Here is a 16,231-nt window from a genome sequence, read left to right as displayed (position 1 = left end):
ACTTGGGTGCTTGTTAGTAAAATAGTTAAGAACATAATTTTCCACACCCCGATTGACCATTTAAATATGTCATAATATGTCATTCTTGTGGTCTCTTTATTTTACTGGATTCAGAATTCATATAGTTTAGTGAGATATGCAGCTTCAGTTGTTACTTTATGAAACATCACTTGGAGAAGATGCATTATTTATTATGCAAGCCAGTGATTGGGAGCCAGACTGAGGAGATCTTATTTGAGCTGCAAATACGATGTGATTTTGAATATTTAGTCATGGTTTACTTGTAGGGAAACCGTGTTTCATGGTAAACAACTGATGATCCCTTAAAAACTAAAGTATTATTGGTACAATAGTGAATTTGAGAGAGCAAGCTGATGCAGTGATTGCAGGTGATTAAATAACTTACTGACTAAATAGTTTTCTAACGAACGATAAAAAATATTTACTTTGTATAGTTTTAAAGGTTAAAAACTTCTAACACTATATATATATGTATATATATATATATATATATATATATATATATATATATATATATATATATATATATATATATATGGTACTAGTGCAGAGAGTTATCCGGACGTAACTCAGCCACTGCTCGGCTGTAACCGGAACACTGACGTCAACAGCCGGAGTAAGCCGAACGTCGCCAAGGAAATAAAACCGAGCGTCGCATAGCATTACAAGAAAAAAAAAAACAGGAAAACTTACCTTGGAACTTTAAAGTTTTATTACCGATAAAAAAAAATATTATAACATTTATATATATATATATATATATATATATATATATATATATATATATATATATTTACGGAAACATTTGTTAGTTCAATAAAAGGTTCACTGGTAAGTCCCACACTTTTTTCTTTTTTGTTACAAGAAAAATAGAAACAAAACTGTTGTTTTTTTTGTTTTTTTTTTGGGGGGGGGGCTTTTTTATGTTTTTTTTATAGAAAAACGTGTAAAGTTGAAACATTTTTTCTTTTTTTACAACAAAAAAAGAAACCAAACTTTTTTTTTGGAGGGGAGGGAGAATCTGTTTTATTTCTTTAGAAAAGCGTGAAAAGTGAAACATTTGTTCTTTTTTTGGGGGGGTTATGTTGTTGCTTCCTCAGACTGTTGGACGGCATCACACGACGTCAAAGTGGACGCAGAGGTGGTAGCGGGTGTGCAAGGGAGCAGCTTTTCATCAACCGGGTAGCTTTCGGTGATTTGAGCTTATATGGAGACAAACGGAACTTTACCAAATGTTTGTCTCCACATACACTCTAGGAGATATGTCTCCACATACACTCTAGGAGATATGTGTCCAAAAGCTCCCGGTTGGTCCTGCATTCAACTTTGTTGCGTTGTTTCGCTTCCTTCCATATTCGCTCCACATGATTCGTCGTAGCCTTCGTTTCGGGAGGTACAAAATGAAGGCTCTCCCCCCACTTTGCTGTATGCCTTCCAACAGTCTGATACAACCGTGGTCCCCGGCAGATTATACTGTTTTATTAAGAGAAGGGGGGTTTCTGTATTCCGGTTTGGTACATTCACCAAGAAACCCTCCTTTTCGGCGGGGTCGTATCCACTGAAGACCCTGACCGGTGTGATTAGTCGGCCTACGTTATGTTTTCGGCGATTGAATACTGCCTCGTCTATTTCCACCGTATGGCCCGGGCCCCTTATCTGCTGGGGATTTTTGAGAAAATATTCTCCACAGATGTCTCTCAGGAAATTTTTCCAATCGGCGATGGTGTGTGATGACCTTAAACCGCATTCGCGTTGGAGATCTTTTTTCAGGCCCACAGGTAAATGATTTTGATAATTGTTGCTATTGTAAACCTGGACTTGACGAAAAAAGTGCCAGTCCTGAGTGAATTATAGGTTCGGCAATTGCCATCGCTTACTTTTGCTCTTCTCATAAGTTGACAGATGTGTCCGCATGACGCACACGTTTTCGACCTTGCCAGTAATTTTTTTTTTTTTTTTGGCAAAAATCCAGTACTCCGGCTGGGGTTTTGAGTTGGTCACATAAAGATGTAAAATTCATTGGGTTTTTTGTTTGTTATTTTACACTTTTTTTTCTTCCTGCCCTGAATAACTTGTGTGTCTTTTCCGTTAATGTAGGAACTGGTGTGTGTGTGTGTGTGTGTTTTTTTACTTTTACTTTTTTTTTCTTCCTCTTCTAAATTGTCGTCTGCTGCTTTGAATTTGCAACGCGCGTCGCGTTGAAAAACATCGCGCCTCATTTTCAGTGGCGTTGCTTTATGTTACGGCGACGCTCGGCTTACTCCGACTGTTGACGTCAGTGTTCCGGTGTACCATCATATATATATATATATATATATATATGTATATATATATATATATATATATATATATATATTATTCTTGTGTCAACATGAAATTGTGTACAGATATAATACTTTATATATGGATTTTCAGATTTACCTTAACATTTTTCTAAGGCGTAAGTGGAGATAGGTAGTAAGTTATGAAAATATATATGGCGATAAGCTACTCAGAATTTTGCGCATTTTACCTCCGGAATGGCTTGCGACAAGTATCAAGATATCTCAAAATGAGGTACGCATGATTGGGTAAGGAAAAATGCAAATGATTTATTATTTAAAATCTTTAAAACATCTAAGCAAATGAAATTTAACGAGGTTTATATACTTGTGCACAATTTAACGAGGGTTATATAGTTGTGCACAATATAATTCTTATTTATGTTTGCATGTCGTAAATGTCGGTATAAACGAACAAATGTTAAGTATTCTACACTTGCTCTGACAGATTCTTTACTATGCTACGCTTCCAAGTAAAAATTTCCGTAGTTAAATTCCACAGACTGTTGTCAAAATTCACTACTCTATATTCGACGCATTGCTGCCATAAATTCGACTCAAAAACTCGACATTCTGCTATCAATATTCTCAACTTCAAAACACGACGCCCTGCTAACAAAATTTGCTAGTCCAACATCCAAAGCCAATATCAATGTAGTCTCTGATAAATCGGGCTTTTTATTTAAAATCGGAAGTATTTAATTTGCATATTACGTGACAAATATAGCAAGTATATAAAAATAGAAAGTGGCCATTCTTTTTCTTAGTTTTTTTTCTTCACAAAACGCCAGAGGCCGCACAAAAACAGGTTTGTATTGGTTTTTTTAAGGCTTTTGCTCACAGAAAAGTTACTTACTTTGCCTTTCTAGCATTTCAGACCCTTCTGATAATTACAGATCATTTCTATTACATAATCATGTGCCCAGATTCGTCCATTACTGTCTTTCTGCGGTCCGTGCATTGCTCTCATGCCCAGCATTTATATATTCATCGTCTACACAGACCATGCGCCTCAAAATATTTCGTAGTATTCCATCTTCACTTAAGTTAAATAGCTTCTCTTCTTCTCCATTGCAGAGTACATCACGCGTTCGATAGTTCGAAAACTTTTGGGTGAAACTACCGAACGCGCGATTGTTTGGATAGTTGGTAATCGCTTGCTGGGGATGTATCTATTGGGTACCTCCATTCATAATTAAAAACTAATCTATGGGGCACTGTGTACCCTCTCTGTCCGACCTTAGGAGCCATAGTCTACCAGAATGTGCCTTTTAAGGTGATATCCTTCTTGTTGCTTCGCCATTCTAATTCTAATTCTAATTCTGATTCCTCCGCATCTGCCGCTATAATAGTTTCTTATTTTCCATTTTTTTAAACATCGTTTGGAGAACTTCTGGCTTAAACATATTGCCATTTATTTACTGGACTTCATTTAAGCATCATTTTCAGTGTGTTATGTCTATAGCTAATCTTGTTCAATTATTTGATGTCCCAATTTCCCAGGATTATGTATAGTTGGGCTGGAATCAATCGATTGACATCAAACACAATTCTTAACCACGTTTTAAACTTCTTTCCCGATTTATAAATGGGTCAACTTTCTGCACTAAATATAATGTTCTTTCCACTACCAGGTAGTGCATGCCATGAAACTTTTCTTGTTCACCAATTCCTATGCAGCATACCGGGACCTTTTCTTTTTCAATTAATCACTGCATTTTCATCTGAGTGCATGTATCTGGTTTGTTTCTCTCTGAAGGCAAAGACACTGTCTTTATTCACAGTTTTAATTCCGATACTAACGCTCCACGTATAAATAATCTCCGTTTTTACAACCATTTCTCGAGCTCCTTTTTTCGTATTCTTCCACTCTTTTCCACTGTAGAGTTCACCCAACTTATTACCGTGGCTGAATCGGTTCTTATTTCAGTTTTTCTCAACCACAATTTTATAGCTAAATTGGTGGCTGTCGAAACAGTATCTAATTCGGCCACCTTAATATTATTATAGCTATTCTTTTTTCATAACACAGCTGCATCTTCCGACACTAAACCGCCAATCTCAACGACCACGCCTGTTGCAATATTGCTTGCATCACAACACACCACTCTTATTTATGTGTAAGGTATTACCAAGCTCCAGTAACAGAGTGTAACCTAATTGACCTAAGGGAGCGTTTTGCTCCTCATTCGGGAGCTGAAGAAGACCGCATAACTATGCTAAGATTACTTTCATAGATCCCGGGCGACAGCGGATATCCAAAGGACTTGAATGGAAATATATAGATATATTTTGCTTTATTGTTTGAAAATCAGAGGTATATTTGTTACTTGAAAAATAGACAACAGGAAATGTGAGAATTTTAGAATAATATATTGTATATAATACTATAATAATATAATGTGAGAATGTTAGAATAATGTATTGTACTGATCGGCCTGGTGGACCCTTCAGACTATGACTGTCTGAATGATGGGACGTGACCTTTGAGGTCATGGGAATTAAATGTTGAGTTTGGTCCGAAATTACAAAGCTAGTGATATGGCTGAATTGCACACCCGCAAAATTTGGGGTTTCCCCAAATGCGTGGCGTAATTTGATTGGCTTAGAGATCTCCCCCCCCCGAACACACACCCGACTACATAAGGCCGATACGCTAAAATATTAGCAGATTCCCGTTTGATTCCAAGAGGCACAGATTGCGTGGAATCTCGCCGTTCCCAATGACTGATCACGCCACCTACTTCTATCCGTCTGAGTGCGAAGACTAAAGATTTGAGACTTTTAAAACTTGATAAGAACTAAACAATATTTGTAAAATGCCTGTAAATATTTTTTGTGAAATAAACTCTAGTAAAATAGAATTTCACGTGGCTGTTTTTCTTGCTTGCCTGCCTGAGCTTTGCTATTCGTTTTCAGCATACCAGGAATCTGATGTGACCGTCTCAGGGAACAAGACATCACGAGCCGAAGTTTTCGAAGGCGATTATGGGTCCTTACTTGACGTCCCAAGAGAGGGGGCCACAAGAGTAATTTTCTATAGCAGTTAAAATCTCCTGTATTTCTATTACATAGTTTTACTATCAAATCTGTCCTTCCAGTCTAATCCATTTGCTTTTAACATATATACATATTAATTGCAGCCATTCATCAACTGAATAGTCCTAACAACTTGACACAGATAGAAAATAACTTCCGTCCACTATTTTCTCCTCATATCTCTAGGATGTCGTTGCCTTGTGTGAATATGAACTCTCCTATCCTTCTTTATATTAGCGTAAGTGCTGCTCCTCTATCCAAAGATGTTGGCGATTTTGCTTTAGCTCAAATTCTTTTCACATCTTTGTTACATCCACCATTACATCCACCATTTTGTCATTGATATACGAATCGGTGACTTTTTTGCTTTGCTTCCTTCCGTTTACACTGCTTTTAAAGTCGCAGCCATAATCTTCGGCGCAACATTTAGTCCGAACCCAAGCCGTGTTAACTAATAAGTTTTTACTTTATAGAGGATACTGTCATAGTTCCTTCGCCGCATGCAGCTGCAAGTAGGCAGAAATAATATTCACTAATCGTTTGCACATTCTCATCTTATCATCACAAACATCTATTATATTGCTTCTTTTATCACACGCCACAAAACGGTTCAATTCATGGAAGTTTAACACTGGCCTGACTTCTATTTTTGTGGTCCGGAACGCTGCCATCAATGCTCACATCATTTTCTTTAGCAAAAGAATTTCTTCTACTATTGATCTTTTCATCAGCTTCTCAAACTCTGAGGTTTTCTCACTTTCCAAGAAATTCTTATAATATATCACTATATTCGAAACAATGAAGGTTCTCACTTCTATTTCCATTTTACTGTCCATTTCTTACCCCCCCCGCCAAATTTGCCTCAAAGTCTAATTTCCCAACCATCATATACAGCACACTATACATTTCAAATTTTTACCTCAGCTTTCTTTATAGTTATACCTCCGATCTCGTTGATCAATTATGACGCCAATCCCGTTAATGAGTGACTCATTAATATTACCTCCACTTTTACTACTTTATGTGCTTTGATCTCTACTTGCTAGACTATGAACTCTTAAAACTAGAAAAGTAAATTGCCAGATGAATCCAAACATATTGAGGTAGTTATGAAATTCAGAGAGATATTTGAACAAATTGCGATACAAAACAAGATAATTGAGATAGTGAGTTATATATGACTATTTTGAAATAATTTGAAACAGATGAGATAGATAGATAGATAGATAGATAGATAGATAGATAGATGTGCAGAGGAATTAGACCCGAATACAAGTGAATAAAACAGAAAGAGGTGGGGTTAGCTGTAAAGGATGGGGAGGGGATTTAAAGCCTATCATTACAGAAAAAAAGTGTCCGAGATAAGAGTCAAGATTTTATTTATTTATTAGTTTAACTATTAAAAAGATATAAATCTTGGCCGTATATAAAGCCGAAAACAGAGACTGAAGTAGATAATCGAAAACCTTGGTAGAGATGAGAAGGGAGGAAGAAGGGCCTCCTTGTCAAATATCGCAGCCGCTGGGTCAATACGCTTTGCTGTAATCATCGACTCTTTTTGCATTCGACAGTAAAAACAACCAGGAAATAGAAAAACTAAACAATACAAAAAGAAAAAAAAACGTAGTTTATTTAGATATACATTTTATGTATACATATATTTGCATATATGTATATATTTGCTTATAACTACATACACACACATATATATACATAGATTTATACATACATACATATATATATATATATATATATATATATATATATATATATATATATACAAGCACATATTTTCATAATATGTGTGTATATATGTATATCTTACATTTGGTTTGCATATATGATATAGAATAAATTTGAAATTTATAATTTTGCCGGATTAATTTTCTCTTCGTTATGAGTGAAAGCACAAAAAATCAACAAGTGATTGTTTACCCGGTGAGTTTTTTTTTTTTTTTACTTATTGTTATTATGCGTACCTATGTAAATACATGCATACTTAGATTGTTACAAACTATATATCTATATTTCTCTTTTTCTCTTAGAAAATTTTCCTTTTCTAATATTCATGATTTAAAGGGAAAAAGGGTAGACGAACGGTGTATCTATCCATATATATATATATATATATGTGTGTGTGTGTGTGTGTGTGTGTGTGTGTGTGTGTGTCGTACTCTTGCGTTATCCGGTAGGATACCCTATATGCAGCTAGAATAAAATTAAAAGAAATTTTTTAAAAAACACATGCATACATCATTATATAAATATATAAATATACATAAATGCACATGCATGTATGTATACATACTGTATACATATCACTATGTGTGTGTAGATTAATACATATATATATATATATATATATATATATATAGTACGAGTGAGAGAGAGGGAAGGGGTAGTGAAAGATAGATAGTGATACTTTTTGTAAAATCGATGACATAATTGATGCATATTTTTTTATATGTGCCGATGTGTTTCTTCGTGTGTTAGCTGTTTTGTAATTACAATCTATTATTCGTTTGATTTTCGTGATGTTTTCTTTTTGTTTTGTGCTAATTATTTTTTTACAAATATTTCGTCTTTAGCATACTATTAACTTATGTATGTGGAGTTCTGATGTCAGCTATATGATAAGGGAAACATATACGTGCTTATATTCGCAATTATCAGGTCAACTCAGTATCTACTCATTTATGATAAGTAAGTGTTCAAAAAGTGGAATATATATATATATATATATATATATATATATATATATATATATATATACTTTTCCAAATTTAATCGATATTAATAAATGTTTGGTATTATTCTGATAAAAATATATTTGTGCTTATTGTTTATGTTTTAATTCATTTTGTTTGGGTGAAACAATTTAAAAATAAATAATTATATAAACAAATAAAACAATTTAAAAAAGTAATATATCAGTGATATAACCATTCAAATAATTTTAAATGGCATAAAAAGTCATTTACAGAAAAATCAAAGAAGTAGTCAATTTTTTAGTTTCTTTTCGTTAGATGTATTTTCATTGTGCTTTTTGAGAAGGGAATATTCTTCCCGAAATATCAAATATTTTAAATACTATCCAGGGTTACTCTTATAGTTGCCAATTCGCATATTATTATTTCCATTCTCGAACAAGTTGGTTACAAAACTCCAAAGTTTACACAATAAGTCTTTCGAATTACGAATAAAATAACACCAGACAATTATACATAAATAGAAAGTGAAAACATGACGTTCAGACGGAGAATAAGAACGTTCATGATCTGCAATAACTTGGGTATTCATTGAACGAATATGAATGATTTATCGAAAAATGGATAATTATGAAGATCAAGACCGCAAATTTCGTTTTCGATTGTTTATTTTTATTCATCTTTTTTCTGTATTGCTATCAGCTTTCATAAAATATACAGCGTCTTATATATATATATATATATATATATATATATATATATATATATATATATATATGTATGTATGTATGTATAAAATAAAAATAAAATATATATGTGTGTGTGGGGGTGTATGGCTATATATATATATATATATATATATATATATATATATATATATATATATATATATATATATATATTAGAAGAATTAAGCTGTTTAAGACGAGGCCTATGTTATGTAACTTGGCTCGAATCGCTCTACTTCTTCATTTGTCGCATCCATAGTTATTTATAGACGCATGGACTAAATAATAGGTTTTATTTTATCAATGACACCAACAAAGAGCAGTTTAGTACATAGCACGCTTAAGAATGTCGAGCTGTCGATATTCACACACGCACACACACACATACCAACACACACGCACACACATAATAAATCGTCTCCATTTACATTTTCGCGACTTTCATTTATCGTTTCACTGCTTTTTGTATTTTTTGTTTGAACTAGTTTTGTGGCAACTATAATGTCTATCACTCTCGCTTCTATTAAACTTATTCACTATTCATGAACACTGCGAGTTAATATAAATAATTATAAAACAAAGACTGAAAACATATAATATATATACACTAGTGGACACTAGATTAAGTAAAACTATCATAAAAAAGTTGAAGAGAAGAAAGAAAAAAAGAGAACGCGAGAGAAAGGGCGAACTTGATAAATGACTTTTGACTTTGTTTTTTATTCTCATTTAAATGGTAACACACTTTTTTTTCGATCGAACCAATCAAATGAATTCTAATGGCTGACTCAACGTTACTTAAATGGGTGTATTATTGTTTTACTTTGACTTCAATCATAAAAAGAATTCCGCGATTAATCTCACTTTTAAAAGTTATGCCAGTTAAGAGTAATGTATTCCTAAACACACATTTATGCCGAAATTGAAATTATTTATTTTTCAGTGTCTTACATAGGATAAACAATGTAAACAGTTTCATGAATCGAATTTATTTAAAATATATTCATTTGTAATGACGAATAGATGAATGTACAATCACTTCTATTACATCCCAATAAGCAATTTATGTATTAAAATCAGGATTTAGAATTAACGGGTGTTATTTTATAACAATTTATAGATATAAAAAACGTCATTACATATTCATCATTAAGCAAATTCCAAAGAGTTCGTTTTAGTGTGCGACCGTTTCTGGACAAATATTTTTATTATTATGTCTCCTGATCGAAACAAAGTAGAACTTAATCATCAAACATTTCGTTAATAGTCAAATCAAATAGCAGACGCCCAAAAGAACACTAAATATTACAAAGACAGAGTTAATAGCGATTTTAAAACAAGTCGTTAATCAATAGTTTTCATTATTTTTTAAATTGGTAAATTTTAAATCGAGATGTTAATTCTTACATATATATATATAATTATATATGAAATATATTTGTAGTCATCGACATACAGTCCTGTTTCGTTGTATCACAACTCATCAGTGCCGCTAGACTAGCACCTCTCCCAAGCCAAGGATAGAAACTAGAACCGTCGTGTTGACAGCCAGCAGTTCTATCCCTCAACCACGGACGCGATGCCCGCAACTAATCTGTCCGAATGTCTATTTAAATACAGACCTGTTTCGTTGTATCACAACTCATCAGTGCCGCTAGACTAGCATCTCACCTCTATAATTATATATATATAATATATAATATAAAGCTGAATGTCTGTGTGTGTGTGTGTGTGTGTGTGTGTGTGTGTGTGTGTGTGTGTGTGTGTGTGTGTGTGGTCACGAATAGGCTATTATATGGTTGACTATTTAAAAAAAACTGATTACATATAATGATAGAAGATGTATCGAGAATCAGGAATGGGTATTTTTATCTGGCAGAACGGTGATTCAGACAAATTGTGGGGTCTGCGTTCGCGTCTGGCCCCCAAAGTATGGAAATAAAAAATGAAAAAAAAAAAAAAAACGTTTACAAGGGCCTTTGATATAGATGTACATAAGCATACTTTGATAAGTATGTTTCAACTTAAATAGGGATGGTATAAAAAAAATTGTGGGGTCCGCGTTCGCGCCTGTACTCCATTGAAATATGGCACAAACTTTAACAAATACTTTTCATATCTATTTGCGTAAGTATACTTTGATAATTATGCTTCAGTTTGAAGAAATATGGTATAATAAAATTATGGGGTGTACGTTCGCTTGACCTCCATAGAATGTAAATATGTCACAAAGTTTAACAAGGTTTTTAAAAGGGGTGAGGGTCCACACTAACACCTTAACTTTAATCTTAATTCACGTTAGCTTTTATTTATTTTTTTGAGTTGAATCATTATTGTGTCGAATAAATTCACCTCATAAATTCACGTTCTTATTAAAGTGAAAGCCCCCCCCAAAAAAAAGTCGGAACTTTAGACAATTCTCGAAACAAAGTTTGCATAACTCTGTTTTTTTCCTGCTCCACTTGCACGTGGCACTCTTTCGAAAACAGATACATAGATAAATAATAAAAAATAAGAACGTTACGTGTTATCGTGTCAAAAGAAGGAAAAATCCTGCTCACGTGATTACGTATCTTTTTATAAACATTTATATAACCTTTTTATTTTTACTTATATATCTGAATTCAGTTGATTACAACCCTTTCTGCGTGGTCTTTACATTACAATAGTACAATCCTGAATCCGACTGCGCAATACTACACCGTTCAATACTTTCAACCTGAAACGACGCTGTTCTGCTTGAAAATGGCGCCATTTTCTTCTTATTCATATTTATATCGATTCTTTGTTTAAAAAAAAACAAAAGTAATTACGTGTTTACTTTTTTAATATCTCATTTTGCTGTTTCGGATTATTTTACTAAAGTAAGTAAAGCTTCATTATTTTTCAAAACTGTTTTTTTTTCTTTGTTTTACGATATTTCGTCGTAAGAGTGTTTAGCATAAAAGCCAACAAACGACTACCCGAAAAAATAATTATACAAGAAATAAATATTACCATAGTCAATAAAAGTTCAGACCATGTTGTTTTTGTCTGGAAATAGTTTTTAATGCTCTTTACTTTAAATAAATTCAGCGAACCGAAATTAAAACGAAATTTGAGGCGATAACTACTTAAATGAATTTTTATATTAACTACACATGCCATAATCGAATATTCCTCAAGCACAAAATAACGGAAAACATTAAAATATGTTTATAAATATTCCTTACGTCGACGGAACTCTCTTAAATTGTTAACACAGAATGCTCAGGTACCCCTTCTTCAAATTGAAAACGGGGCTCTCCATTTCAAAGTCGCTGCCATTGATTTTTTTAACCCGGTTCGTGAATTAAAAAGAAAAAAAAATTGTTACGAACTACTTAAAAATGAACTTTTCTACCACAAAAGAAACTTGTATATTTATATATATATATATATATATATATATATATATATATATATATATATATATATATATATATATAACATTTTCTCTTTGTAAGGAAACATTATTTTGTTGGTCACTCTTGGCTACGAATGGAAACAAAGTTGATATAAAAAATATATTTTCGCGAAAATTATCTTTACTTTCATCATATTTTGCTTGGGGTAAAATTTTTGAGTATCAAAATCTATCTCTTTACAACGCCCTCCTTTTCATAACCTATCATACTTTCATCAATCACAGACCATTTTCTGTAGGCTGTTTTTGAGCCCAGTCAACGACGTGTACTTCTGCTAGTATATATATATATATATATATATATATATATTAAGTAATGTGATTGATAATTTAAAATTAAGCTTATTATATATCTAAATTACAACGAGCACTTTCTATTTCCTGTATTTTAATTAAACTAGTAATTTCACTGTTACATTAAAATACACTCAGCTCTTTAGACTATTGTTCTAATCTCCTTTAAATTATATATATAATATAAACGTGTTTTTTGTACTGATGAAGATGCTCTTCTAAGCATTGAGTCTCGTATAAGTACACCCAGGCATCATTGGGCTGGTCATCATTTACATCTTACTGATAATAGACTGCATGTTATTTATGTGGGATGAATTGGGAATACTTGCTGACGATACAAACCGCATAAGCGATTCAAATATTGTCTCAAAAGCCATTGGCATTATGGATGCAATAACCATAAATTAATTAAAGCGGAGTCAAGCGATTTTTAAAAAATAGTACAATACAAAGAGACGAGGTGGAGGAAATATGGAACAGCTGTGATAGCAAATTTCGTAACTATGTTTGTTGGATCAGCAATTAGCAAAATGTGCGTCAGAATCATGCAGGTGGCTTCAGTCATGAAATCCCTTCCCCGGATTATGGCAATATCTTTCAATTTACGTGAAGTGCCTGGCAATACCCGTGCCGCTCGTTGTTTTACCTGATTATCACTTCGATACCCATAAACTGATCATACACTCGAATGGAATAGACAGCCACTAATTTATATGGTTGATAAACAAACAAAACAAGCGAATTGCTGATTATTGAACATTTATTGCAACAGATAATTTGAGTTGATCAAGTAACAAAGATAAATAAATAATCATGAACTGTTGTGGCACAACGACAAATAAGGAACAACAGTCTTCGTCCTTTCATAGGTATTGGATCGCATGTTCTTTATATATAACCATATATTTCCCTCTTCCTAATGTATATTTCTGTATATATAGTTAAACACACAGCTATTAAGCGAAGCCCATTATTAATTTGTTTGTAAACAAACTGATGGTTTGAGCACTCTTACGACGGGCAGGGTGGATTTAATACACATTCGAGGAAAATATTTACGTGGCCCGATGGTTGAACCTGCCGACTGCCAAAGCGACCGTTGTGGGTTCGATTCACGGCTGGGGAAATGTGTATGTCTAGCCGCACTGATAATTTGTGATACAAGTACTGTATGTGTATGTATGTATGTATGTATATATATATATATATGTGTACGTGTGTGTGTGTGTGTGTGTGTGTGTGTGGATATATATATATATATGTATGTGCATATATATATATATATATCCATATATATATGCACCCTCATTATTTAAGCACCAAACAAACAATATACCCATAATAGTTTCAGAAGGGAACAACGCAACAGACAGAATACTCCAAAATCGTCAAAGGTTTTACATAGAAGTGCTGCTTAAGAGGAGAGAATCCACACACACGTATGGTCACACACACACACACGGTAACACTCAAGCATACAACATATTGGTTTAGCTTAGGTTTTTGGCAAAACATAAGGCTAAATATTATTTCTTATATTGAAGTTCATCTTTTCTATTGTAAATTCGTTAAATAAAAAATATTTTTTATTTAACTTCAGTAAGTTTTAAGATATCAATGGGCTCCCTCCTGGAGCTAACACTTGATTCTGTTATGATTTAAATTTATATCCGAGGGCTCTTTTAAAAATAGATACCGTTCCCTTTATGGCTGCTATTTGTATTTCGTTACAGCTTGGTCTTCCAGGGATTGCTTCTAAGTATTTCTGAAGATTCTTTTTATTAAACCAGTTGCTCCTATCACAACCGGTATAATGTTTATTTCTTTCAGAGACCATGTGGTTTTTAGATCATTTTTTAGATCCTGATATTTTGTTATCTTTTCCCGTTCAGCTCTATTAAGACCAAAATCATTTGGGACAGTGACATCAATAAAGAGCGCAGTTCTTTCGGGTTTGTTCCATAGTACAATATCTGGTTTGATAGCTTTGTCTTTTATGTATCTGCCCGCCTGTATGTCTTTGTCATAGAACACAATCACTTTTCCGTTTGGTGTTATCGGTGGTGGTTCATGTTCCCAAATATTCGTTGCTCTGTCAAGTGGCATCTCTCCACAGATCTTCCAATGGAGGTACTTATACTTTGTTGTGACGGGCAGTGTAAAGGCCATCTGCCAATAAGATTTAACATGCAGACATTAGGTGGCTTGGGCTCTCAATTGCTGAGTGGCAAAACCGGCATTGGCCATTTGCTTGTAGGCGCGCCATTTTTTTAAATCCATTTGTGAGTAAGCCCTGATCTTGACTGGCTACAATGAATCTTTCCTCATCAAATGGAAGTCTCCCGCTCTTGAACCATTGGAGTGAAGCATCTTTGTCTATATATTCCTGTTTAAGCTCCTCTAGGAACTTTCCTGCTCTTTTATGTTGTTCCCATTCTTGTTTTTTGCGGCTATCTCGATGTCGGTGTATTTCTTTCTCTTTTTTCTTGCAATCTGTGTTGCTGGTTCATCATATACCTCTGCAGTATTTTCCAGTATGACACCCCAAAGTTTTCAGCAAGCTTTGTGACTGAGGTTTTTTGGGGTAGGCGTTCATGGTGGTCCCTCACTATTTCTATTAACATATCTGTTGAGCTTTTAATATACTGCCCCATGCTTACTATGGTGGTTCGATATGCATGGTTTATTTCAGTGAGACCAAGGCCACCCTCTTTTCGTGATAGATATATCCTGTCCATACATTGGTTTCGATATATTATTTTATGTAAGGTTAGGAGTTTCCTGGTCTTTGTGTCTAACCTATTGATATTGCATTGAGGCCAGTCAATAATACCAAACCCATATGTGGTGACAGGGATTGCAAGTTGATTTATGGCAGTTATTTTGTTTTGGGGTTTAATTCAGATTTGAGGATCTTTTTAAGGCGTGATGTGCATTCTTGTTCCACCTTATGTCTCATTTTTTCATGCTCCACAATTACATTCTCCTCTATACCGAGGTACTTATATGTGGCATCCTCTCCTAGATCTTCAATAAAGCCATCATTGAACCAAATATTTTCGGATGTCATCTTTTCCCCTTTTTATTGTTCATTTGGTACATTTGTCAAATTCAAACTCCATGCAGACATCCTCTGTGAAAGTCTTTACATTTTCTATCAGAGAGACAACCTGGTTTTTCTGTCTCTGCATAGAGTTTGAGATCGCCCATAAAAAGTAGATGATTTACTCTTTTATTTTTTTATTTTTTCCTTCCTTTACTAAGATTATACCCAGCATCACATTTTTTGAGGAGTTTGCTGAGTGGGTCAATAATAAGGCAGAAGAGCAGTGGTGACAGACTATCACCTTGAAATATACCTCGCTGGACACTGAGATTTGAAGTTTTTATTGTCCCTTCCATGTGGTGTAGTGCAATTGATGTTTGCCACATAGTCATTTGTTTTTTAAGGAATGTCCTTATGTTCTCATGGACATTATATATCTCCAAACATCGCAGTATCCAGGAGTGAGGCACACTATCGAATGCCTTTTTATAATCTATCCAAGACATTGAAAGGTTCCTTTGACGCTTTTTGCAGTCATCGAGGATTGTTTTGTTGAGGAGAAGTTGGTCCTTTGTACCAAGTTTATTCCTGGTACATCCCTTTTGTTCGTTTTCAAGGTATTTTCT

General features: G+C 33.8%; 1 protein-coding gene across 8 annotated transcripts in view; it reads left to right on the top strand.

The window, feature by feature from the left end:
* Positions 1-16,231, top strand: part of LOC145263161 (solute carrier family 28 member 3-like) — a 688,175-nt gene that overhangs the window by 500,740 nt on the left and 171,204 nt on the right. Inside the window, exon 1 of one of the 8 annotated variants that reach the window (XM_080120175.1) lies at positions 6,832-7,319. The exons of the other annotated variants lie outside the window; for them this stretch is intronic. Within the exon in view, the coding sequence (XP_079976301.1) occupies positions 7,278-7,319 (42 nt within the window). The 5' untranslated portion in view covers positions 6,832-7,277. Of the gene's footprint in view, positions 1-6,831; positions 7,320-16,231 lie in introns of those variants that run through there. 8 annotated transcript variants of the gene reach the window in all.

This window comes from Euprymna scolopes, chromosome 38 (assembly GCF_053919585.1).
Source record: "Euprymna scolopes isolate OS-2025 chromosome 38, ASM5391958v1, whole genome shotgun sequence".
NCBI classification, from domain to species: Eukaryota; Metazoa; Mollusca; class Cephalopoda; order Sepiida; family Sepiolidae; genus Euprymna; species Euprymna scolopes.
Note: the sequence above shows the minus strand (reverse complement) of the source record. Positions and strands in the feature narration are given on the sequence as shown.